Raw genomic sequence first — 19,214 nt, forward strand, 5'->3', positions numbered from 1 at the left:
ATGGGAGGAGGGCAGGCCTAGCCCCATTAAGTCTAGGAGGTGGACTCAACTCTTAAGGATGGGCTCTGGCCCACCCCCCAGGGAGAGAGCTGGTGGCCTGGCAAAACCAATGCCAGGACCTGCAGAGAAGGTTCAGTAGTTGACTCTGTGGCCCTTGGAGGGCTCCCACAGCTTTCCCTGAGGCCAGGTACTGGACAGAAACTTCCCTTATGCAGGATACATGTGCCTTCCTGCTCAGTAATCAGGGAAGATCAGTGCAAGAGGCAGGTTGGGATAGCACCAGTCCCTATTCCAGGTCACAAGGTGTTTGGAACCCTTTCTGTTAGCCTTCCATCAGGACCTGGGGTGGGATGTCCCTTTCCTCTCTTCCTTTCTAGCCCTTAATTCCAGTGTCCCATTGCAATTATGAAAAAGGGGACCTGTTTGGCCTTCCTCCTAGTCTCTCCTTGGGTTCCCACAGAGCTCTGCTCCACTAGGACTCCCTCCTCCATAGCCACTGCACTGTCCTCCTACCCCATGCTCTGCAGCAGGTGTCTTTAGCCTTCTTCCAGTGAGGCCTGGAGTTCGGAGTGCCATCTGCATCTCAGAAATGGGAAATGGTGATACACAATTAAGTGAAGGGCACCTGTGTGCCCTTGCAGAGGGCTGGTGGCTGCTGGGCACCATGCAGCTGTGAACTGCTAAACTTCGGGTCTGTGTCCAGCAGGTGGTGGCAGTGGAGGACCCAACACTGGTGGTAACGGTGTCATGCTGGTTGGGAGTGGCCACCTATAAAGGGTCTGCTGGCCATCAGGAGGCCAGGAAGAGTGGGGTCTCCAAACTTCGGCAGATGTCCCTGGGAGCATAACTGCCTGAGGTACTGGCTTCCACCCTGAAAAGCAAAGGGGCTCCCAGTCCTTCACATGGATCACAGGTTCCAAAAGCTGCTCCACACCATCTCCTAAGGTTTCCTAATGCTCCAGACATTTGGAAAACAGACTCCTTTTTAGAAGTTGCTATGATTTTTCTTGGCTTTTATTAGCATGTGTTAAAATCATATTATCCAAACACTACCAGAAGAACATGTATTGTTCTGAATAAAGTGCTTAAGGAAAAAAAAATGCAACTTATTAAATTGGACATTCTTTTCTAGTTCATAAATTTTGGGTTACAATCAGGGCACAAGAGGAGGAACAGAATGCAGTATTAAAGAGAGCGAGAAGCTTAGTTAAGAACTTGGGTGTAGACACAAGACCATGTCCCATTCTTCCCACTTCCTTGCTGACTGAACACTGCACCTGCGTAAAGCAGCAAACAGCTTTGTTTTAATAAATACATTTCCCTTCATTCAAATCAGAAAAGTTACTTATTGTAAAGCACTTTTTACTTGACCATTGTGTATACCCACAGGCAAGATTCATGCAGAGTTGGAGTGTGAAAGTGTCACTTCCTTGGGCCTTCAGCTCTCTAATGCTATCTGGGTTCAAGATTGTCTCAGCAATTCATTATTGGTTTCCTCATATTTACCTGAAACATTTTAATACCAACACTATAGTGTTTTGTGTTACAAATGCCAACCAACAATATTTTCTCAGTACTAAAAATGACAGTGAATGGGCCCTAAATAAGGCTGTACTCCCAATAAATTAGGTTTTCTTTAAATTGTATCTCTCACATTAGCACTCTAATATCTGCACAAAACCCAAGTTCCTGTTGGACAGAAAATCAGTGATGTTCTGAAAAAACAATAATCTCTTGTGTTTGAGTCTTGAGTGGCCAAGTTGAGAACAGAAAACATTGCATTAAATACATCTAAAAAACATTCATTTGTAATCAATCAGATTGAAATCTTCCAAGGAAGGTGCAGGTTGGTGACAGGGCAGCTGCGATGTGAGCAACCCCACTGGGAGTGGCTGGTGGGTGGGCGTGGGGCCCCATCAGTGGCACACACTCACCGCAAACTTCTGGACCGCAGACCTCTCATCCTGGCCTCGGTGCCTCTGGTCTCCTTCTAGCAAAGGGAAAAGGCTGGTTCTACCTTCAAACAGTCAAGAGCAACCGCTGTTGAATTCACCTTGAAGCTGACCCAGAAGCTGGAGCCGGTGCCGAGCTAAGGGTTGTAGAAGGGCTAAGCAGTACTCGCTGTAAAAAGATGCCATCCTCAGTCATCCAGGGCAGATTCCCTTCCCTTCTCTCAAGCTCTTAGCTTCCTGTAGGAGAAGATCTCAGGTCTCGTTTTCACAAAAGCACACCAACTAGCAACCCTGAGCTACCACTGTAGCAGCTGAGAGAAGACTGCTTTCTGAACTATTCTGTTTTTGCTTCTTCCTACAGAAGTGTCTGTAGAACACTCTTTAGTTTCACAGTGATATATGCTGTTTCAGTAAGCACAAAGTGATCTGACATTGTTTCCAAGAAGTGACGACCTACTTTTATCTTGAGAATAAGGTTCCACATCTGGTGCTAAGTTCTGCCAGACACTGCCACACCAATGATAGGATTTAGGGTAGTTGGGAGGCTCTTGGTCTCCTGTCAAGGGAGCCCACTGGCTTTCACTATCAGTAGTTATATTTCCCTTTGATGTTTTAAAAACCCTACTGTGAATCTGTGGCCTTACTCCACTCCACTCTGTCCTTCTGACTTGGAAGCCTGAGAACTTATTAAATTAGGCTGAAAGGTGGCTCGACCTGCTAACATTGATGGCAGTAAGATGCTAGCTTACTCATTTGCACAGCACCATGTAGAGTGCCTGTTATTCAGGCCAACTATAGCCAACTTTTTCTGTTTTTGTTTTATAAAGAAAGTCTATGTAAGTTGAGGTTCAGAAATGCATATATTTTTTTTACTTACAAATATTCATCTGACCAAAATTCAACATAACCTTTATGGAACACTAAACAATTGTTTTGTTTTTAAAATAACATTTCATTCAAACTGTATATAATTCAGTAAAGTTTTTTTTGTTTTTTGTTTTATACAGCAAGCAATGCTTAAACCCTGGAAAATCTGTAGAAAAGAGATTTTCACACAAAATAAGAAAAGAAAAATCTGAGGTATCCCTCACCCACACATCCACTCACTCTGACTCACACACAAGCACACACACACAAACTCATTCTTACTCACAAAGTGGCTGCAGCATAGGCAAAAAATTGTAGGTCCAAAGGAAAATGATTGATTGTTCTAATAAAGAGTCCAGGTAGCTCAGAAAACAAAACAAAACACAATAGTCCTCTGAGGAAATTACTACCTCAAAAAAATGTCCTCAAGATGAATCTGAGATCTAAGCCTACTAAAATGCTTTTGCAAAACAGCTCCCTGCAGTCCAAGGTGACTTGTGCAAATAGAAGGAATCAATTGAGGCTAGTTCCTGTACTTCCTTAAACAAGGATGTGGATGCTCACAGATGTCCGGCGCTCCCATCATGCCAGGTACTGCTGCAGTGCCGTCTTTGCCCTGAAATCACAGTTCTCCTGTCAGCCATCATCTCAATTGTAATTGAGGGAGAGAAAAAAAAAAAAAAAAAACCCTGTGGCTCAATGATGGTAGTTGGCATTGATGTGTCCTAAAAAAGTAGATTCCCAGAGTGAACTGGGGTGACCAGCTGGGCACCTAACTTAAGGAGCAGATGGCCATATTCAAAGAGCTCTGAAACCTACACTGGGTATATTCTTCTTCCTGTGGTTCTCTTAGACAGCCATCCTTACCCTTAAACCTGCTATAGCTTGGTGACATTCTACACCCCCTTGTATGTGCTCACATTTTATAGTTTTCCTTTGTCACTAGTCCAGAGTTGTGATGGATCTGGAATTCTCTACTTTCTCCTACTGCCATGCAGGTTTTACATAGTAATATACAACACTAGGGAAGGACCCTTTGAATTCTGGGAAGCTAAGGGGAAGGAAATCTGACCCAGGGATTAGATGCTACTCATGGGATGAAGCGCCTCATGGTTCAAATGCCTCAGAACCATGGAAGAAGGGTACAATTTCATCTTGTTCTATATGCCTGATGATACCATCAATGTGGGACATGCAGCTTGTTAAGGTGACTGGGAAGAAAGGGGTCAGGTGGAGAGAAAAAAGTGTAATGTCAACAGTGCTCCAACCTCTTCCACTCTTCTGAGCCTTCTTTACCACTCCCATCATAAGCTTTGTGGTTTCTATAGAGGATGCAATAGTGGAGCTAGGAAGTCTGGTTTTAGCAACAGTCTCCCCTTCTAAATTACAGAAAGATAAATCTAAAATTCCAGTTCTATTAGCTGACAAAAGTAGCACCAAGTAGACTGGGCATGCAATTAGCTGGATTTAGTGCAGTTTTGATAGTAAAGTAATATACTAAAGGTTTTTTAAAAATATTTTTTTAGTTGTCAATGGGCTTTATTTTATTTATTTATATGTGGTGCTGAGAATCAAATCCAGTGCCTCACACATGCTAGATAAGCACTCTACCCCTGAGCCACAACTCCAGCCCTAGTCTACAGATTGTAAAGTGGTACACTAAGGAGTGTTCTTACAATTACATAAGACTCTAGAGACGACTGTGAACAGTCCAAAGCATAAGAACAGAAATCTCTAGAAAGACTGTCCCTGAGCCACAGGCAAGATGGGTTTTAATAAAGGACATTTTCAGAAACAAGTTTTCAAATAATGCCACAGTACCCCTTAGGGACCATTCACCTGCCTCCCCAAATCCATAAGGAAGCGGGGAAGAGCAGTGTGAGGGGGAGGTGAAAATGCCAGGGCCTTGCGACCTTGAGGCCCTCTGAGCCTGGGCTGGAAAGGCTGGTTAGCAACAGCTCAACTGGTAAGTATTTCAAAGTCAAAGGATCACAAAGACTTAAATAGTGAAGTACCTGGTAGAGGTCTTCTCTAGATGACAGACTTTACTGTATGATTACGGGAATGTCCATTTGAGGGTCTTAATCAAAATCCTGTGTTACTCTTTTAAAAAACTGTCAATTCAAATTCCTTCTGGATCTTACTCAGAGGCTGGCTATGTTTGATTATTTTGAGCCTCAGAAAGTTCTCTAATCTTTCTGCTGTCTATTATTACCTAAGAGGTTTTTTAGACAGATGTTTTCGGAGGTGTGATCATCTTTTCGTAGATGGACTTAGACTGAGTAACTCACACCTTTTTTTCTTTTAATGGGCTGAAGTGTAAGAAGTGGTGAAAACTTATATACCATACAAATTTGGGGGAGAAAGCACTTGACTTGTCTATAGCAATGTAGGGAGGGCTCACACACCCCTCATTACATCTTGGTGAGGCCTCTCTCAGCAATCTAGATCATCCCAGAGACAATATTAAGAAGAATAGTTTTCACTTCTGAACAATTATGAGAAAAAACCCCCAGAAAATGACCTGGTTATCAGCCAGAAGAGGTGAGCTTACAGCCCTCCATATAAGGTGGCATCTATGGAGGGGAGCAGAGGTGCCAAACCTCAAGCAAAAGTTCAAATCCAGCCTGTGGCATGTGGCCGGCCTGGACTTGCCTTTTGTGTTACACTTATCTGACCAGCATTGGGGTTGTGGTCATTCAGGGGCTTGCCCTCTTTGACCTATAGGAAAATAAGCTCCAAGGAAGCAAAAGCCCAGCCTGCTCTTGTGTTCCAGAGTCAGGAATAGCCATTCACTGGCAGAGCAGTTACTAAGTGCTTTGTCCCTTCAGCAGAGAAAACAGGCTGCAGCAGAAACACAGTGCAATGTGTTCTGCATGCTATGGCACACATAAGGGGTTCCTAGCATAGCCTGGGTCAAGGCAGGAGAGTGGGTCAGACAAGATGTTTTGGAAGAGGTGACAAGCTGATCCAGTTTTGAAGGATGAAAGGCCCTGTCTAGGCACCCTCTTTCTTTGCTCTCAGGACACTACATGCCCGGGTCTCAAGTCTACCCCAATGGTTTTTCCTATGCTCTTTTACTGGAAGTTTCTCATCTTCCCCTAACTGTTGGAGGGCCCCAAAGCTTGGTTGTTAGCATTCTTTTCTCTTCTCCCTCTTTTAGTCTAGTTAGGTGACTCATCCAGCTCCCTTTAAACACCATCCAAATTTATATCCCTGTTCTTATCTCCCCTGAGTACCTTAGATACCTAATGGGCCTCTTAAAGTTGGCTCATCCCAACAAAAACTCGATTCTCTCTACCCCAACTCACTCTCCGAGGTTCCACACCACTGTCGTAAACTGCACCTCAATCCAGTTGCTCAGGCTACTGGTATTTTCCTTTCCTCTTTTTCATTAATACCTTCCACCAAGTTCAGCTGGCTCTGTCTTCAGATTAAATTCTGAATCCAACACCTTCTCAATACTTCACCAGGACATTGTTGTTTCTTACTCAGGTTATTGCAACAGACTTCAACTGGTCTCCCTCCTTCCCTTCTGCCTACTAAAGATGATTCTCTACATAGCCACCAGAGTGATCTTTTAAAAATCCAAATTATTTAATGCTTCTTCTGCTCAACACTCTCCAATAACTCCAAATTCTGAATAAAAAGTCAAAATTCTTACCATAGCCTACAAGGCTCTTTGTGATCTGGCTCCTTCCACCTACGTTTATGCTCCCCCTCATTATTTTCCTCCAACCCTACTGGTCTTCTTGCTGCTCTCTGGAAATGCCAAGTTTACCTGGCATTTGAACCCACCATGCCCTGTGCCTGGAATATTCTCCCTCTAAACATCTGTCTAGCAGATACCTTCATTCCATCCAGTTCTCTGATCAAATATCACATCCTCTGAGAGAGATTTACTGACTAACCAGTATGATAACCAACTTTCTTTAATCTCCATTCCCTTACCTTTGCTTTGTTCTTCTTCATGGTACCTGTCATTACCCAACTGAACTATACATTCATTTGTTGATTATCTGTCTTTTATAGTAGAATGTAAGTTCCATGAGCAAGGATTTCACCAAGTTTATTCACCATACATCTCCAATGCCTAAAACAGTGAGGGGAGTGAGTGCAGGGTAGGTATTAAAAAAAAAAAAGAGAGAGAATGAATGGGGACTTGGAGGGAAGGGACCCAGGGTGGCAAAACAGATAAGAGAGTTTGTGAATGCCTGAAGTGTGATACTGAAAGCAGGCAGGTAAGGCTGGAGTATAGGGTGGTATGGTGGAGGTGGGATAGGTAGAACCAATTCACAAGGAGCTGAAGGGCTTTTGAGCTCTGCTCAGGTGTCTGGAGAAGGACAGCTGATGTTCCCTCCTGCTGCTACACACAGAAGTAAGCTGGCAGATGAAGTCTGCTATCAGGGAGGGTACACAGCTAGGAAGAGTATTTCTGACTATTTTGAGGTTAGCTGGATGTACGGTTGTAACTCCTGCCCTTCCTGGGGAATGGCAAGCTCTCTGAGGACAGGGACTACTTAGTGGTCACTGCTGATTCCCAGCAGCAGGGGTAGGCTAGGCTAGATTACAAGGCTCAGTGATCTGATTTCAGTGATCTAATCAACGTTTTCAATAGTTGTCTTTCTGCTTTCCAAAAGGCTATATGCATTTCTATTCTAATGATCTTGGGAAGTAAGGGAATGGCCTCTGGATCTTAGATACCAACTAAGATGATGCAGACTCAACATTAATTCAGGGTAAGTGAGAGTCTTTAATAATTTGGTAATTACTAGTTTATACCTCACTCAAATGTCACAGTTGACTCAGAAAATTAAAAACGAAATTCTAAGAATCTAAAAGATCTTAAAAGTTTGGCCATGTGAATTACTAAGCAATTCAAACCATTTCATAAAAGATTTGACTCCAAAGTAGCTCAAATAGAGGCCCCCTTTCATATTGATACTCACTTGTCACAAAGGTTGGAATCTGGTGACTGGCTCAGTTTGTGTAGAATATCTACAATGCCCATGTCTCGTAATTTATCTTGGCGTTCTTGTGAACCTAAAAGATTAAAGCTACCAGGTTACTGGGAAAATGATGCAGACAGCTGTTCTCCATCAGCCTTACTGGGACCCTTCACTCCTCACCCTTTTTGCCTCTTATCCACCACCCTCCTGCAATGTACCTGGATCCTCTCATGCTTGGACTCTCAGCCTAAGTGGTCTCTGTACCTCTTGTCCCTCCTTCCTGCAGTCCACCCCATATTCTGCTGCTGGTCTAATTTTCCCACAGACTATTAAGATCAAGATCAGATTCTTTCAGTCTGGTACAAGGTCCTCTGTCATTGGCCCCGAGCTCTGATGCTTTTCTAGGACATTGCCACAGCACTGGGGAGGATAATCTCTTCCTATTCCTAAGAGACCTTGTTTTCCCCTCCTTCTATTGTTTTCTGCCCTCTTCCTTCCTCCCTGCACTTCTTGCCTCTCAGCACAACTGGCAGTTCCAATTTCATACCACTCTGTTCTACCTTCCAACTAGACCAAGACTTTGAGGTCTGGCTTTTTCTCTCGAAATTCAAATGCTACATGGTACGGAGACCTGTGGGTTAAATCCAGTTTTGCCTCCTACCACTTCTGGATACAAGTGCTTAGTATAACAATCCCTCTGGAATCTTTCCTCCCCACTGAAAAATCTACACTGATGCACTGAAGAACCTACATTGAGGCACCATACCCTCTAGACCCAGTGAACCAGAATATCCATGGCCAAAGCCCAGAAACGTGCCTTCTAAAAGTTTCTCGGTGATTCTAATGCAGCCAGCCTAGCACTGAGATCCAGTGCTCTTCTCCATACCTTGGCTGTATACTGGAACAACCTGTTAGCTTTAAGAATTACTTGTACCTAGACCCACCCCCAGAGATTTTAATGGAACTGGTCTTTTGCAAAAATCCCCAGGTGACTCTAATATATAGACAACATGGAGAACCTTTGATCACTACCCCTAGCCACCTTACTGTAAGACTATATCTCACCAGTATATCCTCTTCTCTGTTATGCTTATCTGCCAGTAGTCCTTAAATGTGCTTCCTATGCTCACAACAGAAGGCCATCCTCTTGTCCACTCTTCTCTCACCTTCTTCAAGTGCCTCTTACATTCTCCTTATCAGCTCTCCCAAGGGCAAGGACTGTCACTCACTTCTCACCCCTAGTAATTTGGTACAGTGTTGGCTCCAACAGTGTTGGCTCAGGTCAGCTGACTCAGGCTAGTCCCACTGACTCTCCTACTGGGGTGCCTCTGTAGGGTGGTGAGGGCCAGTTAGGCCAATGAGTAGGGCCCCTGCCTAAAACCTCAGGGGAACGTTCTGCTTTCCCTGTGCCATACTTTTATCTTCCCATACTTTTCTTCAGGAAAAATCTCACCAGACTCTTACCTTCCTCTTCATTCCATATGAGGTTCGATATACAAAACATAGCAGCAAGCTGCAGTTTGACATGTGAATGACCCTAGTAATATAGAAAAGGATTAAAAATGGAGGTGATCTCATTTCAGATCTTTTTTATTTTGAGTAACATGTCATAGGTGATAATTAAATTACTCCTATTTCTGTAGAATGATCCCAAAAGACTAGATCCAATCTCTACTTTATCAAATGTATCAACTATCATTGAGCAGCCTTCTATCTTCTAAAACATAATTCTTGTTTACTTTTGTTTATATACTAAAAGTACAACTATTTCTGGTTAAGTTGGATCATTTATCCATATAGAGTGCTTTTTCCTAAGTGAAAGAGGACTCATGAGTAAAAGAATCTTTTTTTTTTTTTTGGTACTGCAGATTGAATTCAGGGGCACTGGACCATTGAGCCACATCCCCCAGCCCTATTTTCTATTTTACTTAGAGACAAGGTCTCACTGAGTTACTTAGTGCCTTGCTTTTGCTGAGGCTGGCTTTGAACTTTTGACCCTCCTGCCTCTGCCTCCCGAGCCACTGGGATTATAGGCATGTGCCACCACGCCCAGCAGTAAAACAATCTTACAGGTTATTTACCTAGTGGTCAATTAAAAAAAAAAAAAGCTAGCATATTTAAATAATTCATGCATAACCAATGGACTACCAATTACATAATATTCTTAATGGTTTCTTGAAGGTCAAGACAGATTTATCTCCTAAGTAGGACTGTACCTCTACCAAGAAGAAAAAGAAATGGACATGGCTTCCTCTGTTAGAATTCTATGCTTAGTGATTCATCTTCTACTTGGCAACAGTTTTTAAGAGATGTCCAGTTTGAGCTCCATTAAGACCAAACAGAATAAAACTTACCATCTGCTCACAGCCTCAGGCCATCAATGAGTAAACTGAATAAATGAACTTGCATATACTATAAAAAGCATTTACTATTTATAAGTTCATTAATCATTCAATAAAACTAGAGGGCAGGAACTTAATTTAGATGGTGCAGAGAACATCTCTTTGAAAGAGGCAACATTTTAACAGAGATTTAAAGAAGGAAGGTGCCAGATGTGCAAAAATCAAGAGGCTAGGGTTTCTAAGAACAACAGTTCCTGAAAAGATCTGAGGTAAGAAGATGTATATTCAGAGAAGGAGGCATGGCTAAATTGTGGGCCCTTGAAGACCAGAGCAGGGACTCTGGATTTCATTCTGAGTTCAGAGGAAGCTCTTATAGGATTTGTACAATGGAGGGACAAGATCTTATTTACACTTTTAGAAAATCACTTTGGCTGATGGGACTGAAGTAACAAAGCAGAAGAACCTGGAGGCTACTATGATTATGTAGTCAATCAGTCATAATATACTATGGCTTAGACCAGAAAGGGTCAGTGGTGATGGAAAGATATGAACAGATTCAAGATTAGTTTTGGAGGAAGAACTCATGGGACTTGGCAATAAATTAGATGAGTGAAGGTAAGAGCTAGAGAAATTAAGATATACTCCCAGGTTTTGGCAATGGGGTAGATGGCAAAGCACTAAACTAAATGGTAAAGACCAGGAGGTGAGACATGTAAATCTAAGGGAGATAGCTAAGAATTCATTTTTGAATACCAAACTTGAGAGGCTATCAGACAGCCACATAAAAATACTGAGTAGACAGGGAGATATGAGTCTAGAGTTCTGAAGAGAGGTCGAGGTTGGGGGCAGATACTTAGAAATCTTCAGCATAGAAATGATAATACAAGCCACAGGGTGGACAAGATTCCCCATGCCAATTGTTCTTAACTCTTTATGTAAGAACCACTCAGGGAACTTTTAAAAATTCTGATGACCAGGCTATACTTCAGACCTTTTATATCAGAATCTTGGGAGAAGCAAGGCTATAGTCTCTGAAAACTCCCCAGGAAATTATGTTATATAGCCAAGGCTGTGAATCAGTGATTCAGGAAAGCTTATAGAAGAAGGCGGCCCAGGCAAGGGGATCAAGAGAAGGTCATGGAAGCCAAGACAAAGAGATTTTCTGGAGGAAGAAACAGCAATGCTTAAGTCTGCTGTAAGTGGGGTAAGAAGTGGAGAGAAAGCACCGTTTGGATTTGGCATCACAGAGATCACTGGTGACCCTGACTAGAACACCAGTTCTAGTTTCAGGTGATGGGGATGGAGGCCAGATGAATTACGTTAGAGAATGAACTTTGAGGTAAGAAGGGAGAAAGCATGAGCAGAAGATGCTTTTAAGAAATGTGACTTCAAACAGAAGCAGAGAGGTAGGTGTATGCAAGGTTAAGGGAAACTTTCTTTGCTTTTTGTTTTTGTAGTGAAGATTGAACCCAAGGATTCTTACATGCTAGGCAAGCACTCCTCTGCTGATGGAAGGACTGTCAAGAGATGAAAGCTACTATGTGGAAAGATCAGGGAACTCCTGGTTGAAGCAGGAGGTTTTCACTCAAGTTTACTGAGCTTATATGAAAGGCCAGGTACTACAAGGTGCTGGATACAGAACTGTGAACAAACTGATGTGTCCTTAATGTCATGGAGTTTATGCCTGGTAGAGGAGAAGCTCAGGTGGCACACTCACTATAACTGAGCTGAATGCTGTAAAGGCAAGAAACAGGATGCAGGAACACAGAATAAGAGAGGAAGGGTCAGTTCAGCTTAGGTCTGAAGAGTGAGAAGGAGTGGGAAAAAAGTGTTCCAGGAAGAGAAGCCAGTACGTGTGATGATCCTCAGGCAGGCAAGAGCATGGCCTTGCCGAGGAAATGAAAGAAGCCAACGTACTAAGCAAAGAAGAGAGCAAGGCAATGAGCGGGGGATGAGGAGGGGTAAATCTTGCAGTACATGATGGGCCGTCATAAGTGAGTATGGATTTGACTTCAAGGTGTAACAAGAGCCTCAAAAAATTTTAGCTTCTCTTCTCTTAATAAAGCAAAAAATGAGGTCATCACTAAGAGTAACGGGGAGGGAAAAAATGAAGTTTAAAGAATGAGGAGAGGGTAAGAACCTATTCTTGTTTGTGGAGAATGGGGGTACCAAACTGCTTGAGAGTCACTGAAGGATACCCAGTGAGGCTGAGTGCCCAGGTGGAGTTTGTGAAGTGGATCTGTCCTTCCTCTGCAATTGTTAACCGTGTGGTGGCCAAGAGGAGGTAGGTTCCTCCGTGGTTAGAATTCAGTTAGGATATGTTGAAAATGAAAAGAGGAGGACAGACTTTAGCCATGGGTGATGAAATGATGTAGGGCATGGCCACAGCAGTAGGTGGCATGCTATTTGGAAGCAAACGGGTTGAGGAATTAAGGTGCCAGGGAAGCACCTTAGTTCCATGGGAATGAAGCCTTGAGAAGGGAGACAGAATTGGGGCACTGAGAGAAAGCCAAGAGCCCACAGCTTCACTGGGTAAGGAGGCAATCAGCAGATGAGTGGTGTGGGGATTGAGGTGGTAGATGTTAGTATTTCCAATGGCACAAGCTTCAAGGAGTTAGTGTTTTCCACCCTTTTGGATGGAAGAGTCCCCTGAATCTGTCACAATAATTTATTCTTCTTAAAAAATTCCTGCAACAACACTACAGTCCCTGCCTTCCAATGCTGCAGTGAAGGGGACAAGGGCTTACCATGTAATATTTGATTTTCTGCAGGATGTCATCATTAGTCATAATAAGTTCTTTTGCTGTTGTCCCATCTGCTATGTTGGCTAGGATACAGAGCGTCTGAAAAAGAACAAAGACCCAGAAATCAAGAATCCTCTGAGGTTCCCAGTCTCTCAAGAGTTTGGGCAATTTCTCACCTGAAGGTACATGTATTCTCACAGGTTCCATTATCAATGGCCCTGATTTCTCAACTCCTGACACTGCCAGCAAAAGTAACCACCCACAACCTGAGTCTACTTTAGGCAAAAACACATCAAACACTCCTGGGGTTTCTTGCTGAGCATTAAGCTGGGTAAAGGCATGTCATATAGGTCATACTATTACCACAAAAGGAAAAAAGAAAAAGTATTTTATTATTATTTTTTGTCTTGGAAAGCTCATTTCTGAGAAAAGCTCTTGTGATTAACCCACAGATTTCTTCAAAGTGCATTGTGTTTGGTGAATACTTCATTAGTGTTGTCCCCCTCCCTTCCCCAAGCCTCCACCTGTGACTTGCTCCCAAGCTAACAACCTCTGGGTGAAAGCCTAGACCATGTCCACCAGCTACACTGACCATGTGCAATTAGAACCTCTTAACTTTTTTTGACCCCTGTTAGAAGAATAGAAAAGGAAGCAAAATGTGTGAAGGAATGAAGTCCAGATTGACCTGCCGTGCAGACTGGAGGAAGCCCGTACCCATTGGTTCAATGGGATAATGGGACATCTAGAGGACAACCACTGCACTGCCTGGAGTTTCTTCTCAGAAGAAGAGATTGCTCTTGTCCACTGGTCCTTTTTGATAGCTAAACCAGCAGATGGCAAGGGTTAAGGTAAAGGAGATAGGGCTGTGGTAGGGGTAATAAGCTGGTGCCAGACTTAGTAACTCAAAGATTTACTGAACATCTATCATGGAGCTGCCTTCTGCAAGGCATGAGGCTGAGACAGGAATTAGATACACTCCTCGACTTGTAAACTGTGACATGAGGAATTACATTTCACTGTGGTATGATTAAAGTAGAACAGAGAACCAAGAAAACCTGAAGAGCAAGCACTTGCTGAATCCTGCAAGGGCCAGGAGGCTTCCTGGAGGAAGCGACACTGACCCCTCCTGCAGTACAGTCAGCAATTGCTCCAGTAGGTTGAGTGGTGAAGTGGGGGACAGACTAATAATTATCTCAAATTCTAACTTTTTTCTTTGCAAGACTTCAGTTTATTATGCCATTGAGATTGTTTTTTTTTCTTTTTTTACTCAGGCCTAAACCCTCAAATATACTAAAGGGTATGTAGTTTTATTCATCTAGATTAATACAGTGTAGTAACTAGATTTTTAGGGAGTGAACCCTGAGTTGTGAACTAGGAAAAGGGTGCCTCTGGGAAACAAAGAGACGGAAGAAATACAATTTAGAGTCATTCATACATATGTATGTATATAAATAAAATAAGGATATAATTTTATATATATAAATAAATAAAATAAGGAATATATATATATTTATATATATCCCTAAGCGGGCACTGGGGGACTAGCTAGGTAATGATGAGGAAACTCTGATCCTTCCCACAAGTTAGAGTTGACCTAGGAAAGATGTCAGATTTAAGAGTGATCTTTATTTACCAGAAGAGGCAGTGGGCTGGATTTAGCCCACAGGCCACAGTTTGCTAATCCCTAGTCTGTTTCATTGATTTCCAATTGTTCATATTAGTGGACATACACACGTGTGTATTTTTTTTTTTTATCTCTGCTGTTCGGTATATTGAATTGATTTGGCCCTAGAACTAATTGAACTTTTTAACATTTGGTTTTATCTCCACAGAAATGTTTATAGTATGCTTTCCATGGGTCTATTCTAACATTCCAAAAAGAGGAATCAATCACTTTTCTTGCTGCCCTAGTCTATTTTGAGGTATGTCCCTATAAATGTCATTCTTCCCAATGAATCTAAATGTATTCTCCTTTCCCCAGGGGCACCTTGGTCATGAAACCTTTTAGAATTCCTATCCATGGTCAGGGTCATTTCCATTATTTCTTTTTCTGCTTTAGCTAATTCATAGGATTGAAATGGGGAGAAAATTGAGAAGAAGAAAGATTCTTTCATGTTCCCTTTGCACCCTCAGCCAGGCTCTACTTCTGTCCCTGTTGCTGGCTCATTCTTTTCCTGTTGGTTTTAGCCTAGCAGAGCCTCCTTCATGAAGACAGGTGATTTATTTACCACTGCCTGTTCTAGTCAATAAAGTTTTTCTGAAGAGGCCACGAATATTCACTTACATATTATCTTTAGTTACTTTCAGGATAGAACAGCATGGGTAAAGGGTTACTATAGAGATTGTATAGCATTACAGAAACTCGTAATACCAAAGCTCACTCAAGAATAAAGAACTTGAACAGTCCTGTTCCTATTAAAGAACTGAATGTGTAGCTAAACATCTTTTCACAAAAGAAACACCATGTCTACAAGGCTTCACTGAAGTTTCAACCAACATTTTAAAAAAAGAATACCAATTCTCTACAAATTCTCAAGGAAGATTGGAGAACACCCCCACCTTGTTTCCTAGAGCCAGCATTATCTCAATACCAAAACCAGATAAACACATTACAAGAAAACTATCCATTAGTATTTCTCAGAATGTAGAAGTATATGATCTGTATACAAAAACCTATAAAATATTGTTATAAAGAATTTTTAAAAACCTAACTAATTGGGAAGATAGTGTGTATTCAATGATTGGAAGACTCAATATTGTCACTTCTTCCCAAACTGATCTATTGGATGTCATTACAAATAAAATTCAAGTTGACTTTTTGGGGTTAAAAATAAGGACACAATTATTAAATACAGTAAAATTCACTTTTTGGTTTGATTTCCACCTGATAAATGTATAAAATCTTATAACTCTCACCACAATCAGCATTAAGCATGCAGAATGGTCTTCTGTCTCCCTCCCCACTTGCCCTATGTTATCCCTTTACAGTCCCTTACTCCTCCCTTAAGTCTGGGATATGTTTGTTCTCTCTTCTATGACTTTGTCTTCTGCAGACTCATAGAAATAGAAGCATAGAGAATGCTTCTTTTTAAATTGGGCTTCTTTCATGTAGCATAAGGCACTTAAGATTCATCCATGTTGTTGAATGCATCAACAGTTTGTCTTTCTTTATTGCTGACTGGTATCCCACAGTGTATTCACTGCCCAGTTAAGGGACATCTGGCTTGTTTCTAGGTTGTGGTGATTACCAAAACAGTTGTTATAAACTTTTTTTGTTGTTCATATGCAAGTTTTTGTGTGAATATAGGTTTTTGCTTTATGTGAACACATGCTTAGGAATGGGATTGTTGGGTTTATGGTAAGTACAGTTGGCACTCCATTTCTATGGATTCCACATCCATTGATTCAACCAACCATGGATGGAAAATATTAAAAAAAAAAATGTGTCCATACTGAACATGTACAGACTTTTTCTGGTCATTATTTTTAAAAAATGATGATTATTTATATAACCTTTATATTACATTAGATATTATAAGTAGTCAGAGATGATTTCAAGTATACAGGAGAATATGCCTCAGTTATATGCAAATACTATGCCAATGTATGTACTGGTCTGGAGGGTCTGTAGATTTTGGTACACCTAGGTGTTCTGGACCAATCCCCCACAGACACTGAGGGATAACTGTATATCTTCAATCTTAAAAGACACTGCAAAACCCAAAGCGTATCATCTGCATTGCCATTTGATGTACTATGAGTTTTAAAATATTTTTAGCCAATCTAAAAGAGTGAACTAGGATATTTTATCATGGAGTGTCTGTTAATATTGTTCACTTGGCTTTTTTATTTGGTTGGTTTTTTTCTTATTGTTTTGAGAGCTCTTTATATATTCTGGACAAAAGTCACTGTGTCCAATGTGTCCATAAGACATAGGATTCATAAATATTTCCTTCAGGTGGATGCTTTGTCATTTCATTCTCTTACAGTTCATTTCAAAAATAGTTTTACATTCTGATGAAGACCAGTTTTCCCTTTTGGATATTTATACTATCATATCTAAGAACCCTTTGCCTAATCTTTCAAAGATTTTCTCTATGCCTTTTCTGTTATGCCTATGAATAAATTTTCATCTAAGCTGTGAGATATAATCCAAGTTAAATTTTTTGGCAAAATATTTTGTCAAAAATTGTCACAGCACCATTTGTTGAAAATGGTGCTTTCACATGTTTGTCAGTAATCAATTGCCATATGTGTGTGGGCCTATTTCTGGACTCTAATCTGTTGTATTAATGTGCTACCTATTTGCTGATGGCATACTGTCTTGATTACTCTATTTCATAGTAGATATTCTAGCATTTACATTTATATTAATGTTTATAAGAGGTATGCTGGGATTTTTATTAAGATAATGTTGAATCAGTAAATCTCCTTGGGAGAATTTTAACATAATATTCTCTAAATGGTTAAAATGTTAAATGGAATTTTAACATAGTATTCTCTATTTATTGGATTTCTTTCATTATCAGAGTTTTGTCATTTTCAGTGTACAGATCCTTCTGAAATTTATACCAAAGCATTTCATTTTTTTCTGAGCTACTATTAAATGGCACTGTTTCCACTTCTAATTGCTTATATGTAAAAATAAAATCAATTTTTCTATTTTGTGACCTGCTTATTAACTTATTTATTAGCTCTAGATTTTGGGGGGTGGGAGGGTACCAGGAATTGAACTCAGGGGCACTTAACCACTGGGGAACATCCCCAGCCCTATTTTGTATTTCATTTACAGACAGGGTCTCACTGAGTTGCTCAACACGTCACTTTTTTTTTTTAATATTTATTTTTTAGTTTTAGGTGGACACAATATCTTTATTTTATTTTTATGTGGTGCTAAGGATCAAACCCAGTGCCTCACGAATGGTAGGTAAGCACTCTACCTCTGAGCCACAACCCTAGCCCCAGCACGTCACTTTTGCTGAGGCTGGCTCTGAACTCGCAATCCTCTTGCCTCAACCTCCTAAACTGCTGGGATTACAGGCATGCGCCACCACGCCCATCAGTTCTAGATTTTTGTGATGAATCTATGGCACTTTCTATTTATGTTGTCTGGGAGTAGTTTTGCTTCTTCCTTTCCAATCTGTATATCTTTTTTTCTTGACTTACTATACTTAGTAGATATAACAGTATAATGTTGAACTGGATTGGGACAGATGAACATTCTTGTCTAGTTCCTCTTTTTTTAAAGAGAGTGATAGATATGCTCACCATCTTGGTTATGGTGATGGTTTCATGGGTATTTACACATATACAAACTTATCACTGCAACATACTGAACATCAATTAGACCTAGATTAAAAAATTGTTCATTAGATATTTTTGAGAAGCATTAAACTTCCAGCTAAGGACTAGGCAGTTTAAGCATTCCATACTTCTCTACTTCTGGATCATCTTCAAAATCTGTATGAGAGTGTCATCTGTTTCTTACAAAAAAAAAAAAAAAAAAAAAAACCCACTGTTGTTGGTCTTTTTGTTTGTACTCATCTAAATCTCACCTGGCCTTCCTGCCTTGCTTTACTTTTCAAGTTAGGGAAATTCTATCCAGGTGAGCTATCTTTCCTAGACAAAATCTATTCCACTGGTCTCCAAATAGAATAGTTTGTTCTGAACAATGTATTTCCTGTTAATAAGATTTCCAGTAATGAATTTCATCTCATTTCACTTCAGTGATGCTTTGGAGATTAATTTTAAGAAAAAAATCATTGAAACATCTTAAAAGCAGTCCATCAATCTAACATTTTCTGTTCATAAATTACATCACAGCTGCTAAATCCTTCTGCTCTTACTCCTGGGACTGCTCTTTGGAAGCTGGCTGACCTACTCCAGCTCCAGAACACAGAGGAGGAGAAGTCTGGGCCCTGCACTTAGACTCTCTATGCCCAACTTTCCACTAATGATTTTGGAAAGTTTCTGGCATTAATATAGGCATACATATATGTGTATGACTCAATAAATTTAAACCTAACACCTCAGATTCTGTGTAAAAATCTTAAATTTGCAAGTGACCTTTATTTTTATGGCAAAATAAAATATATATAACATTAAAATTGCCTTGATATCTCCCAGAAAATACAGAAAAGTGATTCCCATGCGGTTCCCTGATAAATGCAGTGTCCATACTTTTATATGTCTACCACAATCTTGCCCTACTAAAATCCAACAGAAAGGAGGAGTTCCGATGGTGACTAAGAACAGAAGATGCCTAAGAGTAAAGAAACCAAAACCATCAACAGGATAAGAAATTCTCTGACCAGGAGTTGTAAGAGTTTGGGTTTATAGCACGGTGGCAGAAAGGGCTAG

The 19,214-nt window shown here is 40.9% G+C and overlaps 1 protein-coding gene across 5 annotated transcripts in view; it reads right to left on the bottom strand.

Moving 5' to 3' along the window:
- Positions 1-3,193: 3,193 nt before the first annotated feature.
- The window catches only part of Armc8 (armadillo repeat containing 8), a 99,658-nt gene continuing 83,637 nt past the window's right edge, over positions 3,194-19,214 (bottom strand). For all 5 annotated transcript variants that reach the window (XM_076868735.2, XM_076868739.2, XM_076868734.2 and 2 more), the window contains 4 exons: positions 12,858-12,953; positions 9,233-9,305; positions 7,769-7,862; positions 3,194-3,435 (listed from right to left, as the gene is read on the bottom strand). In XM_076868735.2, the coding sequence (XP_076724850.1) occupies positions 3,402-3,435; positions 7,769-7,862; positions 9,233-9,305; positions 12,858-12,953 (297 nt within the window). In that variant the 3' untranslated portion in view covers positions 3,194-3,401. The remainder of the gene's footprint in view (positions 3,436-7,768; positions 7,863-9,232; positions 9,306-12,857; positions 12,954-19,214) is intronic.

The sequence above is a fragment of the Callospermophilus lateralis genome, chromosome 10, assembly GCF_048772815.1.
Source record: "Callospermophilus lateralis isolate mCalLat2 chromosome 10, mCalLat2.hap1, whole genome shotgun sequence".
NCBI lineage: Eukaryota > Metazoa > Chordata > Mammalia > Rodentia > Sciuridae > Callospermophilus > Callospermophilus lateralis.